This window comes from Tenrec ecaudatus, chromosome 2 (assembly GCF_050624435.1).
Source record: "Tenrec ecaudatus isolate mTenEca1 chromosome 2, mTenEca1.hap1, whole genome shotgun sequence".
NCBI classification, from domain to species: Eukaryota; Metazoa; Chordata; class Mammalia; order Afrosoricida; family Tenrecidae; genus Tenrec; species Tenrec ecaudatus.
The window spans coordinates 214,821,683-214,846,458 of record NC_134531.1 but is presented as its reverse complement, the minus strand read 5'-3'; the positions used below and the strand labels follow the sequence as shown (position 1 = coordinate 214,846,458).

Below are 24,776 nucleotides of genomic sequence, written 5' to 3'. Positions count from 1 at the left end.
ACTTAACAAGGGGTGTCTGGAAGAATTGGCATCTCTAAAACACCTCTTTTAGAGACATCCAACCCAAGAATATGCTCTATGTCTTCATTTATTTAGAATTTTTTAATGTTTCAGTTTTCTTTATACATGTCTTAGTTTCTTAGGGTTGTTTTAATAAATTATCACAAGCTTGGTGCCTTAAAGCAACAGACAGACTCTTCTCACAGTCCTAAAGGCCAGATGTTCAAAATCCATGTGTCAGGAGGGCATTCGTTTCGTTTTATTTTTAAATCACTTAATTGGGGGCTTGTACAATTCTTATCACAATCCATCCATCCATCCATCCATCCATCCATCCATTGTGTCAAGCACATTTGTACATTTGTTGCCATCATCATTCTCAAAACATTTGCTTTCTACTTGAGCCCTTGGCATCAGCTCCTCATTTTTTCCACTCCCTCCCCAACCCTCCCTCCCTCACAAACCATTGATAATTAATAAATTATTATTATGTTTTCATGTCTTACACTGATCAATGTCTCCCTTCACCTACTTTTCTGTTAGCTGTCCCCCAGGGAGGGGGTTATATGTGGATCATTGTTCCCCCTTTCCGCCCCCCCCTTTCCCCTTCCCCTCTTGGTATCTCTACTCTCATTATTGGGCCTGAGGGGTTTATCTGTCCTCGATTCCCTGTTTCCAGTTCTTATCTGTACCAGTGTACATTGGGGGACATGTAGGGAACTGCATGTCCCTCAGCCTTGGATCAAAGCCATATTACAACCTTCATGTATTTACTCTCGGTTTTCTGTCATATAAATTGTGCCTAGTGGTCTTCCTGCCCTTGTTTCCCCTGCGGTCATTAGTTACTTGACCTTTGCTAGGATTGGTGCTCAATTGCTAGCAGCCACTACTATGCTCATTGGACAACACACACCTGGCGGCACTTCCTCCAGGCACCCGGTATGCCTCATTAGCATGTGGCTGATAGCAATTGAGCACCAGTCCTAGCAAAGGTCAAGTAACTAATGACTGCAGGGGAAACAAGGGCAGGAAGACCACTAGGCACAATTTATATGACAGAAAACCGAGAGTAAATACATGAAGGTTGTATATGGCTTTGATCCAAGGCTGAGGGACATGCAGTTCCCTACAGGTATCTCTACTCTCATTATTGGGCCTGAGGGGTTTATCTGTCCTCAGTTCCCTGTTTCCAGCTCTTATCTGTACCAGTGTATATTCCCTTGTCTAGCTGGATTTGTAAGGTAGAATGGTGGTGGTGGGGGCTATGGGAAGCATTCAAGAACTAGAGGAAAGTTGTATGTTTCATCAGTGCTACACTGCAGGAGGCTTGGTAGGGCTTGATCAAGGGGAATGTAATCGAGAGGAATTACTGAAACCCAAATGGAGGCTGAACATGATAGTGGGACAAGAGGAAAGTAAAAGGAAATAGAGGAAAGAACTAGGAGGCAAGGGGGATTTATAGAGGTCTAAATACAGGCATGCACGTATGTAAATATATTTATATATGATGATGGGGAAATAGATCTATATGCATATATTTTATGTTTAGTATTAAGGTACCAGATGGACATTGGGCCTCTACTTAAGTACTTCCTCAAGGCAAGAACACTTGGTTCTATTAAACCGGCATTCCATGATGCTCACCTTCCCCCGCTGAAGACAAAGCAGGTGTGTAAGCAAATCTGGTGAAGAAAGCTGATGATGCCCGGCTATCAAAAGATATAGTGTCTAGGGTCTTAAAGGCTTGAAGATAAACAAGCAGCTATCTATTTGAGAAGCAACAAAACCCACATGGAAGAAGCACATCAAGCCTGTGTGATCATGAGTTGTCGATAGGATCAAGTATCAGTCATCAAAGAACCAAAAATCGTATCATTGTGAATGAGGGTCAGTGCAGCGTGGAGACCCAACGCCCATCTGTAGGCAACTGGATATCCCTTGCAGAAGGATCTCGGGGAGAGATGAGTCATCAGGGCATTCTGTCTTTGAATGCTCAGGGGTACAGTCTTCCATGTTCCTCCCAGGATCGGGTAGCTTTAACTGCTCATTTGATGTGACCGTGTAACTGCAGCGCTGCTTCTATCTTCACATGGGCTTTCTCTGTCAGGGTAGCCAGCCCCTAACAAATATCACAGAGCCAGCAGGTGCAATTGTACAGTGATAATATGTAAAGATTACAGTAAAATCATAGAGAATAAGAGAGATAAGAGAGAAAGTAAAATGAAGGAGTCGGACATATTTCATAGTAGCATGCTCACCTCAGCCCTGCTTGGTGGTCCACGTGGGGATGTGGAAAGTGGGAATGGCAGGAAAGAGAACGATTTATTTCTAACCATGGCTTGTATATCTTTGGGGGGCATGAAATCCCCTTGATTACAGGTAGACATACGTCACAGGAAGGGGTTTGTACTACACATAATACAGTAATGAGAGGGGGAAATCTAAGGTCATACACGCAATAGGCAGGGGAGGGACTGGGGTATGCATATGACAAGATGGGCAGATCCTAGATTCAGGACAGCAGCCTACGTCTGGATGTCACTGAGCAGGTTTACTCACTATCCTATCAATAGGGTGTGAGCCCCACCTACAGTGGACCACACAATAGTCTGATTGCTCTGGATGGCTGATGCTTTCAGGGAGAATATCTCTAAGTATCTGACCTCCCACCATCTGCTGGCAAGCAGTCTCTTAAGTTAGGCATATCTTTGGGAGAGACAAAGCTGGGGAAAAGTCTTTTTATATCCCACATTTCTATAGTATAATGACACTTGACATGGAATTTGGACACACTCAAATAATCCAGGATGATTTAATCTCAGATTTCTTAACTTAATTACACACACAAAGACCTCATTTTCAAATAAGGTGATATTCACAGTCTTTGTCGGTCATATTTGGGATGGGGAGATGGTGGTTACCATTGAACACACTACATATGACTCATTAATATAAAAGCATGACACACAAAGATTATTTTTAAACAATCACATTTTCTTCCTGACTGTTGGCACTGCCAGGTAAGTGTTGGCCAAGGTCAGTGGTTCAAATCCACAGGCCAGCCTGTGGGAGAAAGATCAGGCTAGCTGCTTTGTAAAGATCTATACAGCCTCCGAAACCCTACAGAGGGTTACTATGAGTTGGAATTGATGGGGCAGCAGTGGGCTTGGTTTGGGTGTTGGTTGCTAGTGTATAGAAGTAACATTTGCTAAACGCTTGATAGTAATTTATCTTTAACTGATCTTGAGAGGTCTCTATAGAAACTATTATGGAGTCCCTGACTGGTACATGTAGTTGCATTGCTTGGCTGCTAGCTGAAAGTTTGGAGGTTTGAGTCCATCCAAGGCACATTGGAAGATAGGTCTGACAATCAACTTCTGAACACCAACCACCAAAAAGCCTATGGAGTGCAGGTGTCCCGTGTCGCCCACGGGCTTGCCAGGAGTTGGGTTGACCTGATGGCAGCATGCGTTTGTTGTTATATAAACTATTTGTCTAACCAAATGAAGATAGATTTTTCATTCCCTTGTAACAGCTCTCTATTTTTTCCCCTTGATTTACTGCTGACTGTGAAGGCTTCCAATACAATTCTGGGCAACAGTGATGGTACTAAGCATCCCATTTTGTTTCTCATCCTAACAAAAATGCCGTCAGTGTTTCCCATTCGGATGATCCTTGTTGGAACTTTTGTGTAGCTGCTCTCTACCAGTGTATTTTCCTAGTTTGTGAAAACATTAAAAAAGCCACGAATAGATGTTTACTTTGATTAAAAGCCCCCTCCCCTAGACCTTCCAAAGCAAATAATTTTGCTTCTTTAATTCATAAATATGGTATTTATAATTTTTCTGGTATTAAAGCCACTTGCATTTTGTTGGGGAGAAAAACCCACTTGAGTGAAATGGATTAGCTTGTTACATGTTCCTAGATTTGGTTTGTTAACACTATTTCGAATTCTTGGTGTACGTCTGGCTGTCAGAGATATTGAATGGGATCATACTGCCCTTTTCTAATTTTGGTATCCAGAGTAGGGAGGCTAGATTAAATTTGATGAAGGAATGCCTTTTATTTTGTCTGCTCTTTTTTGTTGCTGCTGTTAATGGATTGATTGATTATTTTTTCATCCCAAAGCCATACGTCATTACTGGCTATGACAATGGAGCTGGATCTTTATGCATTTCTCTTCTGCAAGTCGTGCAGTGTTAATCTTTGTCAATAGAGGGCACTGTAGGAACATTTCAGGAGAATGGTTTCTCTACTTGGTTTCCCTGTGCTGGTGGGTGTTGCCTCTCCTTGCATCATCTGATTGCAACAGTATGTGTGGGGGGCTCTCCAATGATGCTTTGCCCATTACATGCCCAGGGCATAAAGTTCTTCAGAGAGCTTGCAACCCTAGTCCCAGTCTCGTGATTTCATTGTGGCCCATCTGATTTGCATACTGTACACCTGAAGCCTCATGCCCTCCTGTCAGCAAGTAGGCTCCCTGTGCCCAGATTCCTACTGTGCTAGAAGGGTAGTACCCTTAAAGTGTACCCACACTCACAACCAGTTCTGACCTGGGGAAATTCAGTTAATTTTGTCACCGTCCAGTGTAGGCTGCCATGAGGACTGAATCCTGGGATTGAGGAATGGTAACTCCTCATTCAAGTCTCTTAGAATTGTCTTTACCCCTTTATAGTTGCTTCTGGATTATAGTTAATTATCTATATTAAGCTTTCCTTCTTTTCTGGTATGGAGCCCTGGTAGTGGAGTGGTTATGAATCAGGCTGCTAACCATACTCTCCAAAACCTGTTCTCTGTGGGAGAAAGATGAGGCTTTTTAATCCCATAAATAATTAGTTTAGGAATTCCACAGGGGCAGTTCTACCCTGCTCTATAGGGTCGCTATGAGTTGGAATGGACTCTATCGCAGTGATTTTGGGTTTTGAGTTTCCTGGAAGAGTTGGCATGAGATTGAAATGGCCTCTTTCTCAAAAGCTTGGTAAAGTTTACCTGTGACACTCTCTGGACCTGGCCTTTTCTTTGCGACGACAACTCATTTTTTAACCTTTGTATGAATTAGCTGAAGGTTTTCAGATCGAATCAGTTTTCTATTCAACAATTCAAACATATTTTGTTTCATCTCAGTTTTTGTGTTGTTCTTAGGTGCCAGCCATCAAGTCGATTTTGGCCCATAGTGACCCTATGCACAACGGAATGAAACGCTAGTCCTACACCATCCTTACTTCCAATTGTTCCTATGCCTGAGGCCATTGTCTCTGCCACTATGTCAGTCCACCTGCTGGAGAACCTTCCTCTTTTTCACTGTCCCTCCAAACATGATGTCCTTCTCAGGGACTGATCTCTCCTGACAACCTGTGCAAAACATGTAAGGCAGTCTCGCCATCCTTACCTCTAAGGGGCCTCTTATTATAATCTTACCGATTGCAATCCCCATCCTATAGCATTGCATATCACACTTCTTCCATGTGTTTCCTGTCTCCATGTCTCCTCCTTTCCTAACCCTTCTGAACATTTTCCCTTGGCAAAAAGCTGTCTTTTTTTAATCTTACTTGGTTGGTATCCCAAGGTGTGTAAACTTTTGTAGTGTTGTTGTTTCCCATATAGATGTGCTTCTTGTTTGGCTGAAACTTTAGCCATCATGGTGAGTTCAGTTTCAAGTTGAAGGGTGATTCAGTGTCACAGTCTTTGGGTCTGTTCTACTAGTAACCCTGGTCTGTTTAATGATTTGGAGTTTTGTTCCATATTTCCTCTCCACTCTACCCAGGACCTCCCAATGTGATCCCTTTCAGAAAAGTTTATAGTGGCAGCTGGGCACCATCTAGTTCTTCTGGTCTCAGAGTCATGGAGACTGAGGGTCACATGGGACATTACTTCATTAGACTATTTGTTTCCATGTGTCTATGATTTTTCTTCATTCGCTTTCCTCTGAACAGAAAGAGACCAAAAGTTGCCCTTTAGATAGACACTCATGAACTTTCAAGACTTTGGGGAAAATTTTAAGTGCTTTTTTAAAAGATAAAATTTCACTAGTGAGGTATTATTATAATTATATTATCTATTATTTGGTTTATGTAAGGCATTCATTTCATACAAGTCTTAAAATCTAACAAAGACTTTTTAATATACACAGTCTATTTCCTGTTTAGTATGTGCAGTCATGTCCTCTCTTGGTTCTTGATAGCTTTCCTTTGTGTGTGTGTGTGTGTGTGTGTGTTTAGTGTGTGTTACTATTAGTATCAAGAAACAATCTTGCCAAGGCATGGCACTCCATCAGAATCGACTGGGGAAAAATATTCCCAAAGGTCAACAAACAGACCTTGAATTATTTATAGACTGTCTTTTTTTGTTTTATTTTATTGCTTTGTCTTGATCTGTCTTGTTTTTTGTGCTTATTATTGCCTCTGCATGTCTATCTATGTAAGATAGGTGGGATAAACAATCCAGAGGAGAAAACAATGGGACCGAAAGTTCCAGGAGGACATGGGAGAGGGGGAAAGGAAGTGGTTGTTAACAAACCCAGGGACAAGGGAACAACAAGTGATCTAAAATCGATGGTGAAGAGGGTGTAGGAGGCCTGGCAGGGCTTGATCAAGGGCAGTGTATCCGAGAGAAATGACCAAAACCCCAATGGAGGCCAAACAGGACGGTGGGACAGGAGGAAAGGAAAAGGAAATAGAGGAAAGAACTAGGGGGAAAAGACATTTATAGAGGTCCAAATACAGGCATTTACATACTTAAATATATTTATTTATAATGATCAGGTATCAGGCATCAAGGACCCAGAACAAAAAAATCATATCACTGTGAATGAGGGGGAGTGTGGAGTGGAGACCCAAAGCCCATCTGTAAACAATTGGACATCCCCTTATAGAGAGTCACAAGGGAGAGACGAGCCAGTCAGGGTGCAGTATAGCACCAATGAAACATACAACTTTCCTATAGTTCTTTAATGCATTCTGTCCCCCACTATGATGACTCCAATTCTACCTTAAAAATCCGGTTAGACCAAAGCACATACACGTGTACAGATAAGAACTGGACTCACAGGTAATCCAGGACAGATAAACCCCTCAGGACTGATATTAAGAGTAGTGATACCAGGTACCAGAAGGGTAAGGGAGAAAGGGTGGGAGAAAAAGGGAATCAATCACAATGATCTACATATAACCCCCTCCCAGGGGGATGATAACAGAAGAGTGGGTGAAGGGAGACATTAATCAGTGTAAAGCATGAAAAAAAATTATCAAGGGTTCATGAGAGAGAGATGGTGGGTGAGGGAGGGAAAAATGAGCTGATACCAAGGGCTCAAGTAGAGAGAAAATGTTTTGAAAATGATGCCAACAAATGTCCAAATGTGCTTGATACAATGCATTTATGTATGTATTGTGATAAGAGTTGTATGAGCCCACAATAAAATGATTTAAAAACAAAAAAACAGACATCAGGGAATTAGAACCTTCCGAGGAGAATGATAAATACATACGGTCACTACTTCTACTGAATAGTAAAGATTTAAAATTTTTTTTAAAAAAGGAAAAGTCTTGCCCACAGATTATTCTTGGTGATCCTTGGAATGACTGATTTTGTCTTTTGTATGTGTACTATTACCAGTAACATATTATCCATGTAATATTTTAATAGCAACCAGGAAGTGGGTACTGTGGAACTCAACTCGATTTTTGACTGATAACAAAGTTCTTATACTTATCATTGATACTCCAAGGGGGTTCAAAATGTTCATCAGAAAATTCTATTATTTCAGAATTCCACTTCCCCATGAAATTTTTAAGGAGCTTCACCCATTCTCTTCAACTAAGATTTGAAGTTGCTTACACAAATTTATTTAGTATAAAAGAATAAAATTAATCACTAAGGGGATTAGAACACAGAAAAATAACTCTTTTTATAAGATTTAGGACACAGTAATCAACCTTTTCTTCCTATGAGCCCAATAACCATGTCCTACTTTTTTTTTTTTAAAAGCTTCTTAGCGCACAATACAAATACCTGTCAGTTTGTTGCACTGTGGTGACTTGCATGTTGTATGGTACTGGAAGCTAATCCACTGGTATTACAAATACCAGCAGGGTCACCGTGATGGACAGATTTCAGCAGAGCTTCCAAAATAACACAGAAAAGGAAGAAAGGCCCGATAATGTACTTCCAACATGAGACAATTCAGATCATACCAAAATACCATACAATATAGGTGCTACAAAGTGAGCCATCTAGACTATAGAACCCCTTACTACTGCAACTTGTGGCTTGATTTGTGTCTTCAATATGTTCAGCTTGAGAAATGCCGAGTGTGCTTTTTCCTCTTGGGCTTGCTACCTCTGTGTTCTTGCACATTTCATTGTAATGCTTTGTCTCCTGAAGCACCCGTTGGAATTGTCTGTTAACCTCTTGGTTATTTCGCCCACTATCTTTACCTACTCTTATAAATTCAAGGGCAAGTTTCAGAACCTCTTTTGACATCCACTTTGGCCTTCTCTTTCTTTCTTGTATTTTCAGTAATGTTTTGCTTTCTTCCTGTATGATGTTCTTGATGCCATCTCACAACTCGCGTGGTCTTTAATCACTAGTGTTCAGTGCATCACATTTGTTCTTGGGATATTTTCTAAATTTAGGTGACATGCACTCAGGGACATATTCTGACATTTAGACTGCTCTTTTCTTCAGCTTAAACCTGTGTTTGCATCAGAGCAATTGATGGTCAGTTTCACAAGGGAGCTCTGGCCTCGTCTTGGCTGATGGTATTGACCTTCTCCATTGTCCTTCTCCATCTGACAGTTGTGGATGACTTGAGTCTCATGCATTTTATTTGGCTAACTCCATGGGCATGGCTCTTGTTAATGTTGTTGGAAAAAGGCATTTTCAACAAAGAAGTTGTTGGCCTTGCAAAAAATTAAAAAAAAATATTTTTATTGGGGCTCATAAGGCTGCAAAATTGTATCATGTAAATTCTACCTTTGTTTCTAACCTGAAGGCCATATTTTCCAGGTACTGTCTTTTCTTCTTTGTTTCCAACTTTCATATTTTAATGGCTAGAGAAGCTGGCAGAATTCTTCAATTTCGTCAACATAAGCTTTAGTCGTTGGTGCATAAATTTTAATAATAGTTAAATCAAGTGAACTTCCTTGTAGGCGTATAGCTATTACCGTGTCACTGACAGCATTGTACTTCAAAAATAGATCTTAAAAGGTTCTTTCTGGTGATGAGTGCAAACCATTTCGCTGAATTTGTCATTCTCAACACAATAAACTGCATGTTCAATTCTCAATGACCAAAGCCTGCCCCTTTCGGCTCACTAATGTCTAAGATATCAATTTTGCGTTCTATTTAATTTTTTAATATCACTAATTTTCCTGGATCCCTACTTAGTACATTCCACATTACTAATGTATGTTTGCAGCTGTTTCTTGTCATCTTGAGTCATGCCTCATAAGCAAATGGAGGTCCTGAAGCCTTATTCATTTCATGCCATTCAGACCAACTCGACTTTGGGAGGTAGTCTTTCCCAAGTTGTGTTTGAGTGCTTTTGTGTCGAAGGGGCACCTTTTGACACCAGATCAGCTAATGTTCTGCCGATATTCATGAGGTTCTCAGTGGCCGATTCCTCAGCAGTAGACAGCCTATTCCTTCTTTCTCATGTATGAATCTGGAAGTTGGTGTTTGAGACACTTGGGGCCCAGCTTCCAGCCTCACAGCAGCATGCAAGTCGCTGTAGCGCAACAAACTGATAGATGAGTGGGTCTGCTACTAGTTGAGTGGAGAGAGCCCTTGCACCACCCAGGGGTCTTCTGCTACCATAATGTGCAGTAGAGGATTCTTGTGTTGACTTAGTCTTGGCTGAGCAAGATCCAAATTCCTTAGGACAAATTATAAGTATACCAGCTAATGATATGAAATCTATTGAAAAACCTTTTTACTGTGCAAATCTGGGTCTTGTCAGTAATTCCAGTGTGCTTGATTGTGTGCATTCATGCTTGGGTGTGCATGTATGCCTGTGTGTTGTACTGTGTGCATTCGTGTGTGTGCCCATGTGTACACTTGCGTGAATACTCACTGCACTGTGTAGGCACAGTGAAAGGGTATACAAATGAATGTAAAGTTCATAGTTGAGTTTCTTAACTTTTAGGATTAGTCATCATTGACAGAGCAAACTGTGTTCATCTTTTGTGCTAGCTCATAACTAATGAACGATAACATCAATCTATGGAAATATGCTGGCTCACAGTGTGCAGTGACCTTAAACATTCTTTTTCTTTGTTTCAAGGATTTTGACTCTTTCTTCTCTGCCAAAGAAGAGAATATTATATATTCATTTCTTGGCTTGGCCCCCCCTCCTGGATCAAAGGTAAGCGTTAACATCACATTGGGGCCCAACAGCATTCATTATTAGTGAAGATAGAAATCAGCTTCTATGATTCATTAATAAATGCTAATCATTAAAATAAGTTTTGTAAGCACTTATTCTGATGAAATGTGATAAAAATTTTCATTAAAATGTTTCATATTTTTGCTGTTCTACTTGCTAGAACAAACTTTTAAAACTTAAGAAATATCATTGTGTTCAATAATCTTAAGTAAATTCATCAAATATGTAAAAACGTGAGTTTCCAGGCTGTGTTTATGCCTATATTTTAATCATTCATTTTAAAATGAATTCACTTTTGCCTTTTAAGTCTGACAAAGAGGATGAGCGTAAGATCTGGAAATAAGCATAAGTTTAAAACAAGCTTTATCCTTCAGCACCGTCTCATCTTAATCGTGTACAATAGCATTTAAATAGAGATGTGGTTGTGGACAGCAGCGCTAGTGTCATTGTGGATTATGCTTTGGGCTACGAATTGCAAGGAAAAGATGGGTCATTTTTCTCCCGTGAAGGTTTGGCTTCAGAGCCCCCCAGGGACAGTTCTATTCTGTCCTATAGGGTGGCTATCAGACAGAATCAACTCAATGGCAGTGGGTTTTTCTTAAAGCATTTATGCTAGTAGATGGTAATAAAAGAAGAAGACACCCAAAGAGATGGATGGACACAGTGGCTACAGCAATGGGCTCACACACAGCAACACTTGTGAGGATGGGGCAGTGTTTTGTTGTGTTGTACAAAGGATGGCTGTGAGTCGGAACCCACTTGATTGCACCTAATGACAACAATATGCTACTGAAACTAGTGTCAGGAATTTGAATCGGTAGTGTGGATCATTTGACATAATTGTACAATGACCTTTTCAATCCTTATCTCAACCAATAATTCCATACATGACTGTCGATACAAGTACACATTTACTTTAGTTCTTATTTAATTTGTTTATACTCAGCTTCACTTCAAAATGGTTTGTGATGACTGAATCTAAATTTAGTCTTATCATAGGAGAAACAATTCAATACTTTATGGAGGACAGACTTGTAGAGACACACTTGCATATATAAGTATGCTTCAAATAATAAAATATGAGGTCAATTAGTGCTTAAATTAACACCTCTAGGTCTAACCTTAATTCCATCTCCAGTAGATAAATTATAGATTTAGGAGTTGGTTAATGGTTCTATGGGGTCTGGCCTTAATTCCATCTCTAATTAGTAAATTATAGATTTAGGAGTTGGTTAATGGCACTATGGGGTGGGTGGAAGACCCTCATTTTAAAAAATCATTTTATTGGGGCTCATACAACTCTTATCACAATCCATGCATACATCAATTGTATAAAGCACATTTGCACAGTCCTTAACCTCATCATTCTCAAAACACCCACTCTCCACTTAAGCCTCTGGTATCAGCTCCTCATTTCCCCCCCTCCCTCCCTGCTCCCCCCTCCCTAATAAACCCTTGATAACTTATAAATTATTATTTTGTTATATCTTATACTGTCTGACGTCTCCCTTCACCCACTTTTCTGTTGTCCGTCTCCCAGGGAGAAGGTTATATGTAGATTTTTAAGTATCATTTTATTAGGGGCTCATACAGCTCTTATCATAGTCCATACATACATCAGTTGTGTAAAGCCCATTTGTACATTCATTTCCCTTATCATTCTGAAAACATTTGCTCTCCACTTAAGCCCCTGGCATCGGCTCCTCATTTTTCCCCCTCCCTCATGAACCCTTGATAATTTATAAATTATTATTTTGTCATATCTTTTACTGTCCGACGTCTCCCTTCACCCACTTTTTTGTTATCTGTCCCCCAGAGAGGAGGTCACATGTAGATCCTTCTAATCAGCTCCCCGTTTCCACCCCACCCTCCCTCTACCCTCCCAGTATCGCCACTCTCACCACTGGTCCTGAAGGGATCATCTGCCATGGATTCCCTGTGTTTCCAGTTCCTATCTGTACTGGTGTACATCCTCTAGCCAGATTTTTAAGGTAGAATTGGGATCATGATAGTGGGGGCGGGTTCGCGGGGAGGAGGAAGCATTTAAGAACTGGAAGAAAGTTGTATGTTTCATTGCTGCTACACTGCACCCTGACTGGCTCGTCTCCTCCCTGCGACCCTTTTGTAAAGGGATGTTCAGTTGCCTACAAATGGACTTTGGGTCTCCACCCCACACTCCCCACCTCATTCACAATGCTATGATTTTTTGTTCTGATGATGCCTGATGTCTGATCCGTTCGATACCTCGTGATTGCACAGGCTGGTGTGCTTCTTCCATGTGGGCTTTGTTGCTAAGACCCTCCTTGATGTGAAGTTTTATTAATTTTCTTTCAAGTAATCTTGTTATTTATTAATTTCTGCCCAAGTTTAAAACCATCTCTTCTATCTTGAAATTGACTTAATGTCCTCTCCATTCGGAAGTTATGTTGTTTATTCACACTTTTTACTTTGTAATTATTGTCATTGATAAATTGACCTCATTGGTTGCCATTTTTCGGCCTTGTAGGTTTGTTTCACTTAGGATCTAGGTACACCTGTGTTGACCTCTGGGTGATGTCATGTATGCTAATCTCAGGTTGTTGTCTGCTGGTGTTGCTTCTCTGTTCTAAGGACCCCTTTCAGTACGTCTTGTAAGGTTGGTCTGGTTTTCACAAATCCCTTTACTTTCTGTTTACCTAGAAATGTTCTAATTTTGCTGTCATATTTGATGGGCAATTTTGTTGGGTCTGTAACTCTTTGTTGGTCATTTTTTTCTTTCAGTTTTACTTATGTCAGCCTATCATTTTCTTGCCTGCATAGTTTTTGCTGAGACATCAGAGCTTAATCTTAGGTTCACTTTTTTTGTGTCTTCCCAATGCTCCCAAGGTACTTGCAGGAGTGTTGTCTTTGATTTTGAAAAAAATTGATAATGCTAGGTCTTTGAGATTTTATTTGGGGTCCTTAGGTCATTTAACTCCTTAGATGCATATATTCTCATCTTCCAAATATTAGGAAAGTTTTCATCCAGAAATTCTTTGGAAACTTTCTTTGTGCTTTTATTTGATCTCTTCCTATTCTGGAATTTTGACCCCTAACAATTTATTTCTCTTACTGGTGTATACACAATTCTTAGTTTTTTTGGGGGGGTTATTTTTCTTTGATTACTCTTCTAGCAGATTATTATCAGTTTTACAGTGATTTAGTTCTCCTCCTTTGCCTTTTCAATACATTATGGGGTAAAATTTGCTGCTTTGTGTGAAATAATTTTTGTTCAAAAATAATTTTTTCATTTATTTTATCAGTTTGTTGTTGTGCTCTTTTCTGGGTCCTTCTAAAAATGTTTTCTGTGCTTTTATTGATTTGGACTGTAGCTTTCTCAATCTTTCTCTGAAGCTGCTCAAAGAACTTAAGAATTATCCTTTTGAATTCTTCATCAGGAGTTCCAATGTCATTTGTTCTTTAGAAGGGTTTTTCTAGACCTCTATTTTGGTCACTTGTTTGAGCCACTGTGTGTTATTTATGTGAATTGAAACTGTTTTTTGTGTCTGATACATTGTTATGTTGTTATATTTGATGATGCTATGTTGGTGAGACAGCCATCCACCAGCTGTCTCCGGTAGGTGTGATGTTATATTTGATGATGTTATGTTGGTGAGACAGCCATCCACCAGCTGTCTCCGGTGGGTGTGATAGAGAATGAGTGCATGCACAGTTTTCTGTTTGATGTTTGTGTAGCACAATTGGGTGTGGGTTTGGCTGCTGTTGGCTACTGTCTCTTGATCATCAAGTGGTACAGGAGCAAGTGGTGGCCTTGCCAAGGGGGTGTGGGTATGGCTGGATCATGGGGGTATGGTTGCTATCTTTTGACAAAAAGACTATTAACAGCAAAAAGAAAAAAAATAAAGGGGGAAAACAAGCAGGGGAAAGCAAACAACAGTAAGAAGAAGCAATGCTATAATGAAAAGGGGGAAAAAGGAAGAGAAAGAAAAAAATACAATAAATCTAGAGAGGTTGGAAGAAAATAGTAAATAAAAAATTAAGAAAGAAAGGGAAGGAAAACAAGATTGAAAAAGAAAAAAGAAAAGGAAATAAAGAAAAAAAACAAGAGAAAGGTATGAAGGAAAAAAAGTAAAGAAAAGAAAAATCGGGGTGTGTGAAATGGGTGACAGGGTCCCAAGTGAAGAAAACTGTAGTAGTAAGGGCACCCAGTGTGGCTTAGTGCCCTCTACCAGGCAACGTGGTCATGAGTTGGAGAGGGACACCTGGTCCTAGATGGAGCTTTTGCGGTTCTAGAAGGTTTCTAGTGTCCAGGCTCCTGATCTGGAAAGAGTTATTTTGGGCCAGACAGCAGCTGGGGCAGAATGACTGGTTATCGATGGAATTCTTGCCCCTTTAAGGGTGGCAGGAGCATGTCTGTTGTTGCATGACTTGCTGGTCTGTTGGAGTTCATGTGCGTCCTGATTCAGGGGTGGCCTGCACCTGGCACCTGATCCATGAGAACGAGCCTCTGACTTCAGGTGGAACAGAGATTGTTCAGGAGGGTAGTTTCACCAGCAACTGGATGGATAAGGATAAGGGATGGAAACAATTCTGGTCACTATGAGTGTGTAACATCTTTCTGATCACTAGCTACCAGTATAGGTGCTTGTGCTGGTTGTAGGCAAGCAAAGGAGATTAGCATGTTGCTGTCCTGACTGAATGCTGCTTGCAAAAGTTCAAAATGACCAGGCTGTGTCATGACAAAAGACAGTTTACCCATTCTTTCTGTCTCCTTTCTTGCTATTTTTGTTTGCCTTCTTCTCCTTGTTGGTATTCAATCCACCTCTGTATTCTTTCCTCTGAAACTCAGGGTTCCAGGATTATCATTCAGGTTGATTTCATCTGTAAGCCCCTCTCTCTTTTTTTCATTATTGTGGGTCTGGATAGTGTGTCTGCTTAGTTTTCCATCTTGCCAGAAGTTCTCCCAATTCTAGATATTTTATATAAGACAATATTTTTCCTTTATTGAATTATAAACTTGTTTATGGTATTGCAGTCCCATAATAGTTATTTAAATGTTTATATACTATTCTATAAAATTAATGTACCATAATTTTCTTTACTATGCTTATATCTTTTGCTATCAGGTTGTCCACAATCATTTTATTGTAAATAATTCTACAGTGATTATTGTTATGGAATAGTGTTATTTTTTTTGGAATATTTCCTTGGGATAAATTCTAATCAATAGAGATAAATGAGAACTTACCAAAAATGTGGCTATAACAAAAGCAACAGGTACCAAGCGTTAGCTTTTAGGAACTAGAGGAAAGTTGTATGTTTCAATGTTACTACATCACACCCTGACTGGCTCGTCTCCTCCCCGAGACCCTTCTGTAAGGGGATGTTCAGTGGCCTACAAATGGACTTTCAGTATCCACTCTGAACTTCCCCCTCCTCATTCGCAATGATATGATTTTTTGTTCTTTGATGCCTGATACCTGATCCCTTTGACACCTCGTGATCGCACAGGCTGGTGTACTTCTTCCATGTGGACTTTGTTGCTTCTGAGCTAGATGGCTGCTTGTTTACCTTTAAGCCTTTAAGACCCCAGATGCTATATCTTTTGATAGCTGGGCACCATCAACTTTCTTCACCACATTTGCTTATTCACCTGCTTTGTCTTCAGCGATTGCATTGGTGAGCATCATGGAATGCCAATTTAATAGAACAAAGTATTCTTGCATTGAGGGAGTACTTGAGTGGAGGCCCAATGTCCATCTGCTACCTTAATACTAAAGCTATAAATATATGCACATAGATCTATTTCCCCATCCTCATATATAAATATATTTACATATATAGATACCTTTATTTAGACCTCTATAAATGCCTTTTGCCTCCTAGCTCTTTCCGTTAGTTCCTTTGACTTTCCTCTTGTATTTCCCTTTTGTGTATGGACTTTATCTCCTCTAAAATTTCATCCTTTTTCTGTATTATTTCCTTCATATCCTGTATGACTCCAAGCAACATTTTGAAAATTTCTTTGTGTGGCAGCTCAATGTCTGCTTCTTCTATGCATGTCATTTGTTCAGGACATCTTCTGCCATTACCCTTTGTTTCTCCTGTTTTTTTTCATTGAGGTCATTGGGGCTGATGGCTGTTTGCGTTGCACTGTTTTAGAGGAACCAGGTGCCATTAACTAGGGAGTTGAAGAGCACCGGCTCTCTCTGGGAGACTTGTAAGAATGCTTCTTCCAACTGCCTACAGCTAATTTCACTATGAAATTAACCTACCTCGTTATCCTCCTGTGGCTTCTCTCTCAGGGGAGTGCCCCAGAAGACTGGTGGGTTGCCTGCTTTGGTGTTGCGGAAGTTGGGCAGAGGTTCCTGCAGCAGCTTGGGATGTTGACAAGTGTTGGATGAGATGCCTTAGGCCTTATGAGGCACTAAGGTAGGCGGAAGGAAGTTCCCTCAGTCACGTGGGACACCAGAGGAAAAATAAGAGCTCCCCCAAGCACACAGGCATAAATTCCCCAGTAAGAAGTTGGGCGGAGAATCCCCTGGTGGAGGGCGGCAGGGCTTTCCCCAGCCTAGGGATGGCTGCACAGGGTGGAGATCACCTAGCTGGGTATGGGACAGGCGTAAATGCCCTAGGCTAAGGGGAGTGGTCTGGAGGTTGGCAGTGGAGTGTGAGAGAACAGGAAAGAGACAAAGAGGAGAAAAAAAAATTTTTTTTTTAAGTAAGCGGGCTGAAACTGTGGGGGAATAGAGAGAAGAGAGGGAAACAAAAGTAACAATGTAGCTGAACCCAGATCCCCATAGAGCTGCAAGGGTTTAGTCCCTGCCCCAAGGCAGCAGCAAGCTGTGGCTGTGTTGAGAAAAAGCCCCTGCACAGCCCACTGTGACTGTGGGGGGATAGAGAGAAGATAGGGAAACAGAAGTAACAATGTGATTGAGCCCCGGTCCCTGCCCATAGAGCTGCAAGGGTTTTGTCCCTGCCACAGGCAGCTGTGGAAAATTGTGGCTGTGTTAAGATTAAACCCGCACCAGCTCCAAATGATCCTGGCTCTGGACAGTGGTGGGGCTAAGATCAAGCCCTAGCCAGTCTCCTCTGTGGTATGCCAAAAGCCCCCAGCCCCTCAAAACCTTGTGGGTCTGTGACGACTTATTTTTACGATGCTCCTCCTGCAATCTAGCAGTTTTGAAATTCCCTCTAAGCAACTCTCCTGGGCTGATTTCTGCGGAGTTCCTCTGGTATGTGTTACTCAGTCACCATCTTCCTGGAAGTCTCCATAGTTTTTTTAAAGCTATAGTCCGGCCCTCCAATGGGTCTGAGGGACAGTGAATTGGCCCCCGGTTTAAAAATTTTGAGGACCCCTGCCTTTGAGGGTCGAACGAATCTTTCACAAGGGTCGCCTAAGACCACCAGAAAGCACAGATTTCTAATGGTATTAGGAACCAAGACACCAGGCAATCTGCTCCCATGCAGATATACCCACATATGAGTACCTGGTGTGATGACATCATTGGTCCAACACCATCACATACACTCCATACAAATACAGGTGTATGTGACAAGGTTGTACTTATGTGGACCAGTCACACATGTGTAGAGATCAGCTACTGTGTAGAAGACAGCTGCTGTGTTGAAAGCAGCAGTATTGGAGGTAAAATGACACTTCATGAATTATAATTACATATGTTTTTGTGACAAATCAGTATGCTTTAATTATGTTCAATTTGTCACAATGAAAATACATCCTGCATATTAGATATTTAAATTACAATTAATAACAGTAGCAAAATTCCAATTATGAAGTAGCTACAAAAATAATTTTATGGTTGGGGGTCACCAAAACATGAGGAACTGTATTAAAGGGTCATGGCATGAAGAAGGTTGAGAACCACTGAACTAGAGCATCTTGGTGAGAGTTTCAATGGGAAACCATTAAGCAGTCCTGATTCCACAAAGCATTCTTGATTCGGCAATTTCTGGCTACTTTTTTGTTTTCTAATGCCCCCCCAAATATTTCAAGGACACTCATTTATTTAGTTAATTAAAAAAAGAAAGAATTTACATGGCTAAGTCCCAAGAACCTCAGTTCTTTAGGAATGGGATAAGTGGCTGGTTTTATCACTTAAAAGTGTATTGACCTTGATGGAGTTTATGTTGCAAGGCCAAATTTATTTTCTTTTTAAATTCTGTTTTCCTATGAGCTTCAGTGGCAGTGTACTGTCACAGTGTAAGAAAATCTCCCTAATTACATAAAAAAAAAAGAGAATGACTGTGCATATAGAGTCTGCTCTAGAGAGACCGAGGAGTTCATCCTATTTAGACTCTATTCACAGAGGACAAACTTTAAGGTCAAGGGACTTAAGTGGTTTGCATAGAGATGCACCACTAATTAACACAGTCTGTGCTAGACCCTTTTGTGGTAAGAACATTGCTTTGTTTTTTAGGCATTTATGTGTACACAAACAGAGAGAGCAGTTCAAATTTCCTGTGGAAAGATAAGCCCTTGATGGTTATGGTAGTGATATCATTTGTCACAGTGTCATTTTGTAGTAAACAACATTGTGGAGAAGTGTCAGCAAGGAAATTAATCTTGCTCACACTAAAAATAGATACCCTCAGCAATTATGCAGAGTGCATGTGCTTATAAAATGACACTAAGCACCACTAAGCATAATAAGCAGCCTTATTGCTTCTGGAACATTTTTATTGTCTTTGACAAAGTTGTTTGTTGCAAGAAACATCTGGAGCAAGTATTTGGGGGGTGGGTGTGAGGTTGGGGAGTAAAGACCAGAGGCCTCTCAATGTTCTCGATTGCCAGAAGTGTGGCTGGGCTGCACACTCACAAGAATGGGAAGACAGGAGAATCTTGTGGATTTTCATCTCTGTGGATTTCCATCGCTGATTCATACCGCATATCTGTTTTATTCTCCAGCTCTCATCACAAAAATTTAAGAACACTATCTTATATTTTCAATTAATCAAATTTAAAGTGTTATTGACACATATCCACATATCGTATAATTCAATAGTTCAAACATAGCTAGATGAGTTGTGCAGTCATGAATACAAACAATTTTAGAATATTTACTTCTTTCTTGTACTCCTTGTGATTAGTCCTCATTTCCCCCCAATCTCCCCTGCCATGCCCTCAAGAAACCATTGATCCAGTTACTGTCTCTTTACATTTATGTATCCTGGATTTCATACACAGAAAAACACACACAACTAACAATAATAGCAAGGTAAAACAAAAAAAATCTCAATAAAATAAAGTAGAAAATATAAAAGTAGAATAAATTAAAAATTAAAATTCAAGGGAGAACAAATGATAAGGTGTTAAATTTTAATCTAACTACATGTGCCATAATCTACTTTCCAGTGCACTCACTTAAGAGTTTAATCTGTACAAGTCAACGATTAATGCATTGTGGTTTGTAGCCAGTTTGTATAAGTTTCTTTTCTCAATTCTGTTTTAAATTCCATGCCATTGGATACATTACTGACACAATCAATAGAATTGCAGCAGAACCCTGGACCTCGACGCTAATCTGTTCTAGAAGGAGTGTTGAGATGCAATTCAATTGGCTTCCAAATCAATTTTTCCCATAAGAAATAACTGAAAATGGATTAATCCATTCTCAACCACCAAGTTTTTATCCCAACCTTGCCTTTTTATCCAAAACATTACTCAGAATTTCAAAGTAAATAAATTCAGAGTTAATTAATATAATTGAAATAAGAAACGCAACATTAAACAAGTTTTTAACAACTACAATATGGCCCATGCCTTGAGATTGATGAGGATCTGAATCTGTGGACAAAGATATGGAGAGAAGGTATGGAGAGAGAGAGTGTCATTGGAAGGGGAATCCCCTTCCATAAAATCAACTGGTAGCTGCTTTTCAGGAGGTTTTCCCCCTTCTTTGCCTTTTATCATTAGGATCTGGATGGCTTTCTCTAAACAAAACAAAACAAAACAAAACACTGTCTAATGTGTCCTGCTGTTGGTGTTTCCTTAACTGTTTTCTAAAAAGGGTTTACTAAATTATCATCAACAATATTGGTAACATGGTTAACCAGTTCCTTATCATGATTTTTTTTCAAAAATCTCTTAGGACCCATGTTTTTTTTTCCCTATCTAAAAACTGTATAAAAAGCCACAAAAACTAAGAAAATTATAGCAAAAACACTTGGAACACAGCCCCAAAGGTTTAAACAATGCATACTAACAATGCCAACTAACAATGAGTAACCAAAACATGAACTACTTTTGGTTACAAAAATCATGTGTGTCAGGTCAGATTCCAATGCAAAATTTTCTGGACATTTCATGTCGAAATTCGATTATGCTGAATACTGATGCGGTCGAGTAACAGGGTTCTACTGTACTTTGTGCTCCAGGGAGATGATTAATAATGTTGTCTACCATAAAATAACAATGATGTCTTTAAGACGAACCAGAGGCACATATAAACCACATTTGTACAAATGGATTTGGGGCTTGCACTTAATTCTAGCCCTAATATAAGAACAATTCTTTCTTATGACATGGCCCTGCTTGATGCTCTTGAAGAGATCACTGAAGATATGGGTGCTATAGCAAAGTATGGTGAAGAAATTAGGTGGTAGCCAGCTACCAGAAAGAAGCTATCAGAAAGAATAGGATCTTAACGGCTTGTCTTCAAACAAGTAATCATCTAAGTGAGGTGTCAACTAAGTCCACAAAGATGAAGGACACCAGCCCGTGCAATCCAAGGAGTATCAATAATATAATCCAAATCCAAAGGAGGGAATGGTATCAGAGCTTAAATTGTAAACAGCTGATTTGAAGAAGACTCCGATCCACTTGCGGGGTCCACACATGGTGGTGACTCCCCTCTGGCCATAGTTGAAGGATGGGAATAGCCTGGTTTCAGACAGAGAGAATTACAAAGTCCGGCTTTCACTATTGACTTGTCAGCACATCAGACGCACAGTAATTTCCAGCCACTTGTCATAAATCAGAATTGACTTGATTGGCAGTTTTTGGTACTCTACCTGACCTTGCAGATCTACTCTCAATACCACTTTGCTAGGTACAAGAAGTTTCCAAATTTTTGCAAGAGGCAGTGGTGTGTGAAGCCAGGTCATACTGGCTGGTGAGAGCAGTGTGTTTGCATCTCTTCCCAACTTCACATTTGGTGATATCATTCTGGTAGCTTTAAACTGCCTATGAGGAGAGTTTTTAAACCATGGGAATCAATATGCCCTATTGACAGGGCATTTCTCCTAGTAGATCCAGTTATTTGAACATTTACTAGCACAACACTGCTCAAGAGAGATTCTGATGGAATTCCAGTGGCTAGTGGATTGGTGTGGAGAGAGAGGCAAATGGTAGAAATTCCTGGTCGCAGGAATGGATTGATGTGCCTACTCCAGTTATTTCTAATAAAGAGACATTACTTTGCTTTTTGATACTTTACTGGTTAGTTTAGTTCAGCAGCTTCCATTCATTTTAGCCAGACATTTTAACTAATTGTAAGGGTGCAGACTATTTTCTTAGACAGATGTTAAGTATTTAAAGACATCTTATTGGGAATTAGGTGACGTTTCACAGAGCAGATCATCGGTTTTACATTCATCAGTTCATACATATGTGTTTTCCGGTTTCCACTTCTCCTTCTTTCCTAACTCTTCTGAACTTTGACCCGAGGTCAATGCTGTGCTTTTGGTATTGATGTTTGGTTATCCGAACACAAGGTTGAGTCCAGTTTCAGACATAAAGGGCGATTAGTCATCATTTTGGGGTTCTACCAGTTTCTATCTAACCAGTAAGCTTGGTTTCTTTTATGATGCTGAACTTTGGTTCTCCTTTTTCTCTGATTCTGTCTAGGACCTTCTAATGTGGCCCTTTCAGATCAGTGGGTAGTGGTAGTTGGAACCATCTAGTTTTTCGGGCCTCAGGGTTGTGGAGACTGATGTTTGTCTGGTTCATTAGTTCATCGGACTAATGTTTACCTGTGTTTTTCAATTTTGATCACTCTTTTTTTCCTTCCAGATAGGGAGAGACCAAGAGTTGTAACATAGATGGATGCTCCTGAGCGTTAAAGTCCCCAGGTACTACTCACCCAAGTTGATGAAAATGATGTTCTTATTGTTAGGTGCTATCGAGTTGGTTCCGACCTACAGTGACCTAGTTATGCACAATAGAATGAAACACTGCCCAGTCCTGCGGCATCCTTACAGTTGTTCCTATGTCTGATCCCATTGTTGCAGTCTTAGTGTCAATCCATCTTGTTGAGGATCTTCCTCTTTTTGACTGCCCCTCCACTTTATCAAGCACGATGTATTTCTCGCCTTACAACATGTCCAAAGTTTGTAGGACAAAGTCTCAGCATCCCTGCCTCTAAGGAGCACTCTGGCCATACTACTTTCAAAATAGACTTACTTGTCTTTTTGACAGTCCATGGTATTTTCAACATTCTCCTCCAGCACCACAAGTCAAATGCATCAATTCTTCGGTCTTCCTCATTCAATATTCAACTTTCGCATGCATTTGGAAGTACCCTGGCTTGGGTCAGGCACACTTCAGTCCTTAAAGTAACATCCTTTCTTTTCAATACTCTGAAGAGTTTTGCCTAATGAAACTTGTCTTTTTATCTCTTGACTGCTGCTTCCATGAGCATTGATTGTGCATTCAAGCAAGACAAAACCTTTGACAACTTCAACCTTTTCTCCATGTATCATGATATCAGCTAGGTCCAGTTTTGAAGATTTTGGTCTTCTTTACATTGAGTTATAATCCATACTGGTCTTCATCATCAAGCGTTTCAGGTTTTCCTCACTGTCATGAAGCAAGGTGGTGTCAATTGCATATGGCAGGTTGTTAATTAGCTTTCCTGTAATCCTGACACCACATTCCTTTTTCAGATAATCTAGTTTCTTTGATGATTTGCTCACCATACAGATTGACTAAGTATAATGAGAGGAAACAACCCTGACACTCACCTTTCCTGATTTTAAACCAGGAAGCTTGCCCTTGTTCTGCGCACACAAGTGCCTCTTGCTCCGTGCAAGATTGAGGCTAATAAGGATGGTTTTATGGAATGAATCATAACTCGAGATTAGTCTTGGATTTAACAATATGATATGGAGAGCAAGACCCAGTTTAAAAAAATGCACCAGAGGAGATCGACAGGGCCAATTAAATTCAAAAGAGAGAGAGGTCAGTTCAGAAGGTTAGGGAAACATTTTTTTTTTTAAGTTCCAAAGAGATTAGAGTTTCTTAAGGGCACAAAATGAGCATAGGGAATTGTTACAAAGAAGTATTAAGAGAACTGAGAACTGCATTGGTGAGAAAAAGGCCAGGAGAGGTCTTCTAAGGATTCCCCCTCCTCCCCATCATAGCACTTGCTCATTCTTTAAGGGTTGCAGGGAATGTCCTGTAGAAATTTTCCTTACCCCCACCAACCTTACAGCCCTGATCTTGCCCCTTCAGATTCTTCTCATTTCCCAAACTCAAAAAATATTTTAGAAGAACCCCATCTGAGTCCTTCAAGGATATCCAAACTACTGTTTTGATGTATAAATTTAAGAGTGCAGAATTCTATGGGAGAAGGACTAGAACAGTGGAAAGATCACCTTTGGACCTGTATATAGATGTAGATGGAGGATATGTTGAAAAATAATAAATTCACAGTTGGTATTTATATTTAACAAAGGTTTCTATGATCTTGTAGCAATATATTTTATTTACCTGACTCAAAGACAATAGACTCAGCTAGAACCGGTTAACCTGGAATGTTTTACACACACACACACACACACACACACACACACACAGACACACACACACAATATTGTATGTACTATGTAGATGCTGCATCACCTGTCCAGTTTGCCATAAGATGGTAGCTTCTGTGTTTCTCTGGTGTCAGAAGCTGAGCCACTGCTATTGCAAATATGAACAGGGTCACCTATGGTGGACAGGTTTCAGTGGAACTTCCATACTAAAAGAGATCAGGAAGGAAGACATAGTGATATACTTGTAAAAATTAGCCAAAAAACCCTCCTATGGATCACAGCATTAAAAATCAAATATGTTACTGTATTGAACTCTTGGGATAAGGTGCTTGAAAATTTTCCAAGCACTGGGTTGTGATGATAGGCAAAGGGGATATGTACATCTTTGGGGGTACAGCTGCCCCTATGCTCATTTATACTCCATTCTGGGTCAATACAGTGTTATGGATTTGCTCCCTTGGATAACAACGACTTGGGTTCCACTTTCTCTAAGATGCTAACTGCATTAGATGTATGTGAATAATATATCTTGTGAATTCTACCTCTTTTTTATTTCTTAATATAAACATTTGGGGTTTGTATTTTTTAATCTTAAGGCTCTATTCCTGCACCGTTTTCTCAGGTTCATGAGCAAACA

The 24,776-nt window shown here is 40.1% G+C and overlaps 1 protein-coding gene across 1 annotated transcript in view; it reads left to right on the top strand.

Annotated features, from left to right (window-relative positions):
- Positions 1 to 24,776, top strand: part of SH3BGR (SH3 domain binding glutamate rich protein) — a 103,006-nt gene that overhangs the window by 18,754 nt on the left and 59,476 nt on the right. The window contains exon 3 of the mRNA XM_075542279.1: positions 10,280 to 10,360. Within this exon, the coding sequence (XP_075398394.1) occupies positions 10,280 to 10,360 (81 nt within the window). The remainder of the gene's footprint in view (positions 1 to 10,279; positions 10,361 to 24,776) is intronic.